Source organism: Drosophila nasuta, chromosome 3 (genome assembly GCF_023558535.2).
Source record: "Drosophila nasuta strain 15112-1781.00 chromosome 3, ASM2355853v1, whole genome shotgun sequence".
NCBI classification, from domain to species: domain Eukaryota; kingdom Metazoa; phylum Arthropoda; class Insecta; order Diptera; family Drosophilidae; genus Drosophila; species Drosophila nasuta.
In genome coordinates this window covers 21,755,437-21,767,927 of record NC_083457.1, presented here as the reverse complement: position 1 = coordinate 21,767,927, position 12,491 = coordinate 21,755,437, and the positions used below count along the sequence as shown (strand labels likewise).

General features: G+C 40.6%; 1 protein-coding gene across 1 annotated transcript; it reads right to left on the bottom strand.

The window, feature by feature from the left end:
* Positions 1 to 8,567: 8,567 nt before the first annotated feature.
* Positions 8,568 to 11,696, bottom strand: LOC132794025 (uncharacterized). Its single transcript, XM_060804241.1, has 2 exons — positions 11,673 to 11,696; positions 8,568 to 10,298 (listed from the first exon to the last, which is right to left on the bottom strand). The coding sequence occupies exons 1-2, from the start codon at positions 11,694 to 11,696 to the stop codon at positions 8,568 to 8,570; spliced, it is 1,755 nt and encodes a 584-aa protein (XP_060660224.1).
* Positions 11,697 to 12,491: the final 795 nt, after the last annotated feature.

Here is a 12,491-nt window from a genome sequence, read left to right as displayed (position 1 = left end):
CTACCAGTTTTTCCTTGTCGGTCATGATCAAATTAACACCACGTTGTTAGAAAGAAAACTAAATGGTTTGATCATGCGATCGTCTATTTATATGCGTCTGGACGCATATTCAATTACCTATTTGAAATTCATATCATAATTAAACAAGTAAGAAAGCTTCAGTCGAGTATGCTCGACTGTGAAATACCCGCTACCCCTTTTAAATGAAAGCAAAAGATTACACTTTTATATTTAAAATATGCCAAATTAATATACCGCAATACTACTAAAAATAAACCAAAATATATTTTTTACTATTACATTCAAAATATACCATAGAGTGCAAAATATACCAGACTTTCAGTCATATAAACCCCTAGTAAGTAGGCGATTTCCCCGAACAATATTTTTTTCTAATATCTTCGACATTTTTTATCTGATGGCAACCAAACTTTCAGGAATCATAAAAACTATAGATATTATTGTATGTTCCAAAACACTAGCTGTAAAATTACACTTGTTACTTGATTTTTGTCGATTTGAGGGAAAGGACGTGGGCGTGGCAAAATTTAAAAAATTTAAAACAAACTTCATCTGCCTGCAAATATAGCAAATGATGAAATTATATCTCTACATCTTATAGCCTCTGAGATTTAGGTGTTCATACAGACGGACGGACAGACGGACATGGGTATATCATCTCGGTTGTTAGCTCCGATCAAGAATATATGTATAATATATACTTTATAGGTAGATGCCTCCTTCTGCCTGTTACATACATTTCCAGCCGGCACAAAGGTATAATACCCTTCTACCCTATGGTAACGGGTATAAAAATAGTATCTTTATTAAGCTTTAAAAATCTTATCATAATTAAATAAAAAATTAATATCTTTATTAGCCTTACAAGGCAATTACTCTGAATATTAGATCTCAATCGATTGCATATTTTGGTAACCATCCAAGATATTAGCACATTCATAGAAATATGTATGTATTATATTATGGGCATGATATATATTAAAGATGTTAGACAAAGGCAAGAATTATTGCTAACACGAGTTGCGATAAGATGAGCATAATGTTTTGGATATTACGATTTATAGTTGATTGTAATCAGAAATCGATAAGTTCTTCTATTGGGTTGGTGACTGATATGATTATGGTTTCTTTTCCAGAAACATGCATTAATTAAACCGAAAATTGTAGTTTGCACACGGTTCTCAGATTTTTTCGTAATCTAGAGCTATTAAGTAATATAAACTAGTTGTATCTTTGATATACACATATAGGAATATTTATTTTCGACTGGAATGCAAAAAATAATAAACATCTTTTATATTTTTTATATTACATATATGTAACTAACGTTGAAAAAATAACTTACATAATTCTTCAGTTTGTTTGGTAATTTTATCCATAAATAAATCGTTAATTTCATGATTTTGATGCGACAGCTATAAAATTGCAATTATTATTTGAAATGCTTCCAGGGAATGAAATCGAATGAGGTTCGCATGATTTTTGGTTAGTTTTCAGTATGCTGCCCATTGTATAGATGCTGTCATTTATGTAGATGGCACCTGATCGTTTCGATTATTTCGTCATGGTGGTCAAATGTCAACTTATTAGCATAAATGTGGCTGCTGTCGCCGTTTCTCCTTGGGTTCGTTGTCGCCGTTTATCGGACTTCGATCTTATCTCGCCGCGATCGCCAATTGTTGTGTATGGCCACAGGTCCTTCGACAGCGACAAATCGCTGGCCATTACAATGGATTCGCGATCCGAGGAGAGCTGAAGTTGTGAGGACAGAGTAGAGAGAATGAAAGGTAAAAGAGAGAGAGAGAGAGAGAGAGAGAGAGAGAGAGAGAGAGAGAGAGACCGAGATGGAGAAACCGGCAGCAATGTTATCGAGTTGATGTTGGATCTGAGGATCTGATCGGACTGCCCTGATAAACGCCTCGTGTGGCATGTGGCATGGGACACTGGGCATGTGGCGTGAAGTTGTTTGTTGCGCTTAATTGGGTAGCTGTTCGTTTGCTTCTCGTCTCGTCTCCACTCATTGTATTTCCTTTTTGTATAATTTTTTGTATTGGGTTATATTTAGCAACAGACTGACCCAAAGACTTCAGGTAAATGCCTCTCGAGACTCTTGCCAATTGCCAATGCCATTTAGCAGAAAAGAAAACGTCCCAAAACTAAGCCAGTTTCGCGGCAATTAACAATAATTATCTGAAGTTGATATGTGTGCATTATTTTTCACAAATTCTTCTTGTGATCCAGGCAGTACTTTCGATGAAATTCAGTCTGACATACGGTAGACATTTATATGTATGCATATTGATTGCAATCTTTTTATTGAGTTTGTCCTCAAACTTGGAGGCATTAGTTTCTAAGAAAAGAAAATAATAAGCATGTATAACATTGAAAGAGTTGATTTTAATGTTATTGTATTCAATACATTATAAGACATATAGAACAGACATTATGATATTAACAGTTATGATTTACAAATAATTTGGACTGCAATATTTAGTTCATAAAAGCAAAACACATATTCAGGCATGCGTTAGTTGAGCTGAAAGTAAAAGATAAAATAGCGTTGTAAGCAAGGAATTATTTTTTATTAGAAATGATATTATTATTGGAGACTTTTTCTAACTTTCTTAGTTCTTAAATTACTTATGTATAATCTACACTTAATTTGTCTCAGTTCTCAAAATATGTTACTGAAATCGATAGATTTGAGCCTTAGCTTGTCTATTTATTTAGGCCACATGAATAAATAAATTGCCAAATAGGTCGAAGATGATGGGAAAGAGAGAGCACGAGTTTCTCGATATATGGGTCTTCTGGTCGTTTGGTCATGCCGCCGACTGCAGCTTTCCTCAACTCGCGTCTCTCGTCCCTCGTTTCTCGTTTATGCGAGTAGTCATAAATTGCAAAATCAACCAAAAATTGCCAATTGTCAGCTGCGTGTGCGTCTTTGCCACATGCGCTTGTATGGATATATAAATATATTTTAGCTTTATGGCCTGGAAAGTGTTGCCAATTTCATGTGCCACAGGCGGAGGCTATAGCTGTGACTGTGGCCATGAGGAGGGGGTCATTTATCTTAGCATAAGTTGGAGCGCGATAATTGCATTCCATGGCCAAGGTGCAAAGAGATCGAGGCACGAATCGTGGAGCGAACGAACACTTTGCAGACCACTTTGAAGTTCGCTGCCGACAATTAGGCATGCCACATAAATTTCTACCTCATATGGAGGCAGCTTTAAAGGCAAGTCAAGAGCATTGATTTAAATAATAGCATTCACAGTCGCAAACTGCCCGCAAACCAGGTTGCCGTTTAGCGCCCAAATACGTGCTACACTTGCAGTTGCTGCCACACACAAACACATGCACAATCACACACAGATAGAGAATGCAATTAGCTGGGAGTTGCGAGCAACAATCGAGTAAACTCCTTTTACCCCTCTGGCTCTGTGGCGTATCATTCTGTGCAGTCAATCATGAATCAATGCGTTGCCCGCTGCCTTGTGCCTTTGGGGCGTGTTCCTTTTGTGCCTCGCATGTGTGTCCAGCCTGCGGCATGTGATATCCGCATTGAGCATTGTGTGTGACCCTTTGACTGTGCATTCAATCTGCAACAGCTGACTGCATCGGATAATCCCCCCCTATTGTTAAAAGTCTTATGGAGAGGGCTAACGTATATCTGCTATTTAAAAGTGCCCTTTGGACAGTCCCGCAATTGCTAGACTGGAAGCTGAATTTCGCTTTAGCCGCTTTCTGATCATTAATTGTCAGACGACATGGAATTAGAATTAAATAGTGAAAGTGTGGTTAGTGAATTTATGTTACTTGACAGATAAATTCAAACAGAATTAGTATTAGAGGTTTGTGGAATTAAAACTGAAATTGCAATTCTAAATTCATTTATTTTGAAAAGACTTCACAATTGCAGACCAAGAGTGAAGCACGCATTTGAGCAGCTGCAGCACTTGAAACTTAGTAATACAGGGAATCAGAAATTCCGATTGGGTATCGATCCGCCCTTTCTACCGAATGAGATTGGCTTATCGCCATACACGATCTTAATTAAAAGCCGCCCAAAAAAAAGAAGAGAATAAAAACAAATGTTTACTTTAAAGTCGATGGCAATCTGGCTGGACATATCCCGAGGCCGAGCCTGTGAATGCGACTGTGACTGAGTCCAAGTCGAAAACGAAGTCTGAGTCTGGGGCATGCCACTTGTGACAATCGTGGGCAGTTAAATTGCACACGAAATCGATTTAAGCCGCGTTGAAAACACGAAATCAGCAATTAAGCGGCCAGAAGGGCGAGATATTTATTTTTATTTTTATTTATCTGTTGCCGCGTCAACAGTCGATGCAACTGCAGCAACGGGGCAACCAATATTGATGCCAGGCACGCACGTGACTTAATTCCAAGGGACAGATTGGATACTTAGTGGCCTTCTGGGTGGGCGTAACCCAGTCGCAGCCACATGCAGCAAGCATGAAAAGTGTGTCGCCTGCGTCTTTGGAGTGAGGTTGAGATTTAGACTGATGAGCAATAATCTCTGACTGCGCCCACGCAAATGTATTGTCAGGGCTATAACGTACTTTACTTTTCTCGTTGCTTTTCTTTTTGTGACTGGCGCCGCGCATAAACTTTATTGTCGCCACATTTCTGTTGCATACTTCATGGCGCCACAGCGTCACACCAAAAATAGAAAAAATTGAATAGAACTGTCCCACATCCATGGCAAGTCATTGAACTTTAAAATGTCTGTGAAGAGACACGCCCAGTGCCCATTGCCCAAAAATTTTGGACAGTTGTTGGACGCCCACACACAGAAAACCCTTGGATTGCAATTCCCTTTCCCTCATACTGTAATGTTGAAAGTAATTTTTGATGTTGCTTTATCTTCCATTTCTGCTCCGCAAATATTTGTGCAAGTCAGCAGAGACCCCAAATGGTGAGGATGAGGTTGCCACCCCTTGGCATGTTTTTGTGTTATCATTTGCGTTGCATATTTGCAGGCGCTTAGCCGCAACAACCGGTGGCATGGGGCAAGAAGCTCTGTGCACGAAAATTGTTACGGTCTTCTTAGCTGGCAAATGTTTTGGAAATATCTCAAGAGCTATTTATTTTGGTCGGCTGTCAAAGTGCTTTCGTCTTTCGTTTTTCGTCGAGGGTGTTTTCGGGTAATATTTATTTGCTGTTTATGGTATTGTGGTTTCACCCGTCGAGTCGACTCGCAAAAGGACAGCTCAAGTTTTGAGGTAAAGCCGAAGAATGAGTGTGGTTTATGTTTATGACTTGGTTGCCAGAAATCGTTCAAAAAAAGCTAGCTAAATTTAAATTATATGTTTGGCAATGAATTCATATAAGTAATACTAACAAAAATAAGATTATATTTCAAATCAAAGCATAGCTGATAGACAAATGAAACTAAAATGTCTCACCAGTCATTGTGGGAGTTTCCCTAAGCCCAATTCAGACATGCACTTTTTATGTGGGACTTTTTAAGTGATGGAAAAGTGTGTCACTTCAGAAGTTTACACTCCCTCAACTATATTTTTTGTCAACACTAAAGTACTAAAAAATGCCAAATAATGTGACCCTTACATATACGAGATATTTGCTCGAAGTACTAAGTCACACAAAAGAACGCGTTTTATTTTCATCGGTCAACTTAACTCTTTCATCGCCATTCGCTGTATTCACACGAGAGCTCGGATTCCATACCCGCTAAAGGGAGAGGCATTTCCGACCTCATAAGGAATATATATTCTTGATCAGGGTGATCGAGACGATATATTCACGTCCGTCCGCTTGTAGCGGGTAGCGGGTATATGTTGTTATCTTACTTGTTTTTTTAGTTCCCCATAAAAAATGTCGTCTGAAGTGGACAATAAATAGTGCATAAGTTTAACAAATGTACATTCAACTTACCAGTTGTTCTAGAACGATTCTTAATCTTCTGCTTAGCGCATTGCCAGAGTAGCTCACACAGAAAGCAGATAAAAGCCAAGCCAAGACCCGAGCATAAGATTTTCAGTGGCATTGCAAAGTAGTCCAATGCCAGAGGTTGGGTTTCGTACCGTTCCGAAGGCATCAAGCTTAGGTAGCCGATGTGTATCGTCTGTCGATTGGTGTCGGCAGCCAGTTTCTGCATTAGGCCACTGTTAAAGCAGTTGAGCAGCGCCTCGCTGAGCTTGAACTTGAGCAGCCACTCTCGTCGCATGGGGAAGCCGGGCAGAGAGTGCATGATATCGATGGGCAGAGGACGCATGCGTGGCTTCATCATGTATTGCTGCTGGAAACTGAAGAGCAGCAGGCGATCGCTGTGGGCCAAATATGCGTAGTTGGGATCAAAGACACGGCGATGCTTTGTTATAAAATCGTAGGGAACCACACGCGTGATGTTCCAGAGAATATCGGGAAAGTCGTAGGACTTGAGCACCGTCTTGTCGTAGTCGCCAACAATGAAGCTGATATTCTGCCTAACCAATTCCTCAAAGCTATTTATCTGGGGCTCGTACAGACCCGTTGACAGAATGGTCTTGAGAAATGCCAGATAGTAGGTGGAGCATATCAAGCCTCCCAGTGCAATGACGATAAACAAAATATAATGAATTCTGCCCTGTATTTCGCTTAGTTGTAAACTGCCTGAGATTAAGCTGCTCAAGATCTGCAACAATTGTTTCCCAAACTCAAAACGTCCACGTTGTAGCCAAACAATAAAGCTGATGAATCCGGAGATCAGTAGCACATAAATGATTACAAGGAGCCAAGTCTTTAGCTGCATTGGCGCCGATATGTAAAAGTTTTTGGACTTGGGCTTTGCATTGGGAATCAGAATGTTGGCATACAAGTACATGTAGCTATCCGTGAAGCTGTAGTTAGTGTTGTAGGCAAAGAGATCGCCACACAGCTCGCAGTGGTTGCTACGCAACATCTGTAGACAGTCCGTGGGAGAATAAACCGTAAAGTTTGTCGTCAGCTTCGGCACAAACTTGGCGTTTCTATGACATAGAAATTCCTTAAGCATCAACAGCGCATAGCCCCCATATAGATCATGTTCTGGAAATACCAAAGTCCTGGGTGGATTGTTGTACAGTCCCACTCTCACCTTCCAACCCCGGAGATTATCGAACCAATGACGACGGGCCCAGAGATAGTGGTCAATGCTGCTTGACTGCAATCGTTGATTGGGAAATGAATCGCTAGTAAAGAGTTGATCACTTGCAGTGGTTGATTGACTGCTGTTGAAGATTAGCACATTGGGGTATCCCAGTTGCCAAAGGGTCGATAGCAAATTGAGCCAGTTAGCAGCATTGGCAGACCCTACTATAAGGAAGTCTGCTCTCTGCATTTCAACCGGAAACAGCTCAAAGATCTGCAGGGTTTTGTTTGGATCAAGCTGAAGTAGGATCATCAAAAGCGGCTTGGTGGGATTAATAGTGCTACTGATCAGTTGAGTGACATTGTGACTGAGCAATATGCTCGGATTGTGCTTGAGGGTTTGACTAATCTGGGCATAGATGTCAAGGGGTTGCTTGTCCTCAGTGTAAATAATATTGGTCTTGCTCTCCAGACCTCGACTAAGTGATTCTATACTCAGGGTTAGTTGACTAAAGTTCGAGTCTATGAGAAGCTGAACAACAGGAATTAGCAAAGAGAATAGTACGATTAACCTCGCCATGTTGCAAAGTGAGTTTATTTGTAGTTAAGCTGCAGAAATAAAACATAAGTAATATTCGTGAGGTTTAGTTGGTGCTCTCTCAACTGTGCTTGAATCGGGAATTTAGGAAAGAAGAAATAATGGCGAAGGATGGTCGGAAAGGATGTTTGGATAGCTAAAAAAAAACCATCTCTAACCTTCTTATATTCCTAGTAATAGAACAAAAATTTAAATGAATCCCAGACCGTAAATATGATGTAGTATAAGTATATGATAAGAGTATAAGAAACAGATTTAATTAAAAAATATAATTCTTTAATTTATAGTAATACTGCATTAATTGTTGTGTTGGACAAAAATTGAGATTATACTTGTATAGGAATTTAAAAAGATAAAGAAGATATAAACAAAACTTCCTAAAGCGCATTTAATATACACATTTGTGATCATTTATTGAAAATACTTAAGATCAGCCAGACTATTTCCAGTGTTAATGTGCTTTATTTTTTTCTTATATTGTTAATTTAATGTATTGTAATACTGCCTTAGATATTTTATTGCGCTAAAATGTATGAATTATACGAAATTATTAAGTTAATGTTTTGAAGATCAACCATACTAGTTTTGGCTAAAAAAAAAAGTTATATTCTTAAATAAGTGATCCATTTTTTATAATAATACTGTTGTAGTTATTGTATTGTACTAAAACTGACAGGCTTATACGATTTCCATAAGATCCTGGACGATTTCTCTCGGTGTAACAAGATTGTTGCATTACCAGCGCAAACTACCAAAGAACACAAAAGCCAAAGACTACTTAAAAAGTGCCAAGTGCGAGAGAGAACTTGCTACAGCACTACAGCACTACATCAATCTATTCCCATCCATCAATCAATCAACGCCAAGGGACGGCGGAGGCAGTGCGCCAGGCCGTCAACTCGATGACAAAAGCGAGGAAGGCGAGCCCATAGCCAAGGGCCAGCGACATGGTCGGCATGACGAAATAATCGAGACCAAGTGGTTGCGCCTCATAGTACTCGGTGATGAGGAATTCAAGGAAGCCCACGCTTGATGTCATCGTCTCGTGGTCGGCATCCAGAGCCAGCTTCTGCACGAGTCCGCTGGCAAAGGCATTCGCCCAGGCCTCGCTCAAATGGTGCTTGAGGAACCAGGTCTCGCGCATGGGAAAGCCGGCAAACAGATAGAATATGTTGATGGGTATGTGACGGATGCGGGGATGCCGCAGATACTTCTGCGCATAGTCGTATAGGTCCATGCGATCGCTGAACAACATGTAGGCGTATTCCTGGTCAAAGCTATTGCGATGCTTTTTAAGCTTCTCGTCGGGCACCACTTTGACGATCTGCCAGAGTATGTCGGGCAAATTGTATCTGTGGCTCAGATTGCGATCGTATTCGTCGATCATCAGCGTGATGTTGGCCTCAATCAGCTGCTCCAGACAGTTGATTTGCTGCTCAAAGACTTCGGTGGTCAGAATGCTCTTCAAGTAACCCAAATAGAATGTGGAGTAGACAAATCCGGCCATGAAGAGCACCAAAAACAGAATGTAACGCTCTCTGCCATGCAGATCCTTCAGTGCGAAACCAGCGAGCAGCAATGAGCTGATCGCTTCTAGCAGAAACTTACTGAAGAGCCAACGATGCTGCTGCTGCCAGTGGATCCAGCTCATGAAGCAGACGATGAAGCCAACATAGACAATTAAGCAAATCCAGACAGTCGAGTGAAAGGGAGCCACTAAATAGCGATACGATCCAAGGGGCTTAGCACTGGGCACCATAATATTGGCATAAGCCAATCGAATGGGCCTCGACACGGCGAACGTCTTTGTCGTTTCCTGAGCAAGTGCATCAGCACAGAGATCCACTCGCTCCGCTTGCAATGCCTGCTTGCAGTGACCAGCCGAGTAGCTGGGCGTTTGGATTGGCACAAAGGTGGCATTCTTATAGCGCAGAAATTGTCGAATGAAGCGCATATAATATCCACCGTAGACCTGATTGCCCCATTCGTCCTTATAGAGCAAAGATCGCGGGGGATTCGAGTAGACGGCCACTCGCGTTTCATAGCCATGAAGATTGAGGAGTCGTCCACGTGTCACAGCATATTGCTCAACAGTGGTTGGCTTGATCTTCAAGTCGGGAAACAACTGATTCTCATACAGCAATGTGGAATGCAAGAACAGCAGCTTGATGTAGCCCAATTGCCAGGCATCATAAACAAACTGTAGCCAAATTCCATCCAATTCCAAGCGCTCGATCACAAGCAAAAAGTCAGCTTCGTCAAAGTGCAGATGAAGCTTTTGGAGCAGCTCCAGTGGCCCAAAAGGATCCCCAACGATGAGTACAAACAGTACTCTTTCTTCCATGAAATGCTTTAGTTCGGTTCCATTAAATCCAAACTCACTCAGTGAGTTGATGATCAGTTGTCCAACGGGTTGTAGTCGTTGCAGATGACTAAGTTCTCTCTGCTGTGGGTTGTAGATGACATTTGTGGTAAATTGAAGCCGTGCATTCAGCTGAGCAACCACTTGCAGCAAGTCCTCAGCTTCAGAGCTGCTGCCAATCAGGCAGAACAGCAGCACAATCGATAAACAAGTTCTATAAGTCATCTGTAAAAGACATGACGGGATGTACTCTATACGATATATCAACTTAAGGTTCCCTATCAACAAAATCCTGGCTTAGAACCGCTTATAGTTAGAATTCTACGAATCGCAATCTTTGCATCTATAATACGTAAAACTCCTAGCCAAGCAAGTACTTACATATCATTCTAGTAAAAGTTTACATATCAAAATAATCATGAATTTCAACCATTTGATCTTAACGTCCTAGGTCTTACATGTAATATGAGGAATTACAGGAATTATCCTCGAGTTCTTACTTTTACGTATTAAATCTTATCAGCCATGCTATGAAAACTCTTAGCCTCCTAGCTCTTACCGTTTGGGCTAGGGGTTTAATGATCTAACAGCCAGACAGTCAGTTAACATAACAAGTTTCACACACAATCTTAAAATTAAAGCTGGTAGCAAAGTACAAGCTGCACCTTTTCAAGTGTATCACACTGTTGATAGTAAAAAGGCTCGAAAATCATTATTGATTCGCTTTTCAATTAGTAATTCAAAAGACTGGGTCAATCTAAGTTGTATTGTTTGTTGTTTACTAGCAATCTATTCATTTGTCAATCGATTATTTGCGCATTAGGAGCTTGAAATTAGCAATAGCAGTTGATTCGTTCAACTCATAAATATTCCATTCCACCTGATTAACTCGCAGGCAATTAACACTCACTCGCCAGCCACTCAGCCACCCAGTCACCCAGTCAAGTCAGCCACCTACGCATCCGCATCCTGTTCTATCTATGCATTGTACTTGAACTCGTACTTATTTAATCATTGTGTTTATATTTAGCTTAACAATTTTCATGCCTATGCAAAAGCACAATGCCAACAATAATACGATTAGATTGGGTTCAACTGTTATAACACATACACACTCACTCCTCATCACCCCCTCATATTATATATACAGCGAACGAGGCGTTCAAATCGTGTCAATATTTTCGCGTTTCGTCTCGCGCTTAGACAATGGAAAAGTTATTTGGAGAGCCCCCATGGAAAATACCATCGCATTGCCATGCGCCAAATGCTATGCGATAGTGACAGCAGCGCACAGTGGCGCCATTTTTTTCTTAACGGCAGCGAACACAACTAAAAATAGACGAGCCCTCTATAGCTTTCTCATTCTCGCTGGCGCTCTGGTAATGCGACCAATCAGAAAGCATAGTCAAGTGTGTGAGCGGTAGCGACAAGTGAAGAGCAAAAGGGGAACAGTTAATCGCTCTGCGCTGCTTTAAAACAATTAACCCATTGGCGATGCCGCGCTGTCGCTGTCGCAGTTGGCGCTGCTGCTGCACTGTGCTGTCTGATTTGTGGCGCCTGATTAACGGTTGTCAGGCACTGTAATGCTTAACTACTCACAGTGCCGGTTATGTTAGGAGCCATGTTAAGCGCATGTTATGCCCGCTGACTGCCTGCTTATGGCTTTTGAGAAGGGTTAACGAATCAACCGCTAACCGCTAATAGGTGTGCAGAATTTTTGGACAACATGTGGGAATGTGCGAATGCTCATGCCAGTCAGACAGACGGACAGACATCGCGATGGGGTAATTACTGCGATGACTCAGTGTACTCAGTGAATACGTCTCATTGGCAGGCAGTTTAGTGGGTCACTGCACCACAGATCTTGAACGTGCCATTGACTTGGGTTAACAATCTTGTACTCTCGTATTAATCATAACAATTAGCATCAAGTCCTGTAACGGTAAGCGAGCACACTCATCTCAGATGTGTCAGCTGCGAACTTGACATTTACCTTGAATTACAATAATTCACATTGGTTATTTTTTTGATGGCAGGAAATTGTAATTAAAAGAGCACAAAACGCTTGAATTATCCTGCATGGTATCATGTAAATTAAATACTTAGGCTCAGTCGATTTAGCTCACATTTGCTATAGGAAAATTGAATATCAAATTTGAGTTTAATATAGAAATTTGTATATGGTTGACCCAAGAATATCTTAGAAATGTTAAGTAATCTAAACATAGTTCGTAGTTTATAATATATCTATGAATATATTATACATGTTCTATATAAACTGTTATATAGATAATCATCTTCAATTTTCCATTTTGCGGTATTTGGTTCTAAATTTGTAGTATGCATTCGCTAACTTGATAATTTTTCATTGTCTCAATGCCACTTACAAGACTTAATCACAAGCATTAAGAATATTCA

Excerpts from the sequence above, each read along its gene's own strand:
- LOC132794025 (XM_060804241.1), bottom strand. The coding sequence starts at position 11,696 with ATGGCTCCTAACATAACCGGCACT. Across the intron at positions 10,299-11,672 it reads CTCCTAACATAACCGGCACT|ATGACTTATAGAACTTGTTT; the intron begins GTGAGTAGTTAA and ends TGTCTTTTACAG.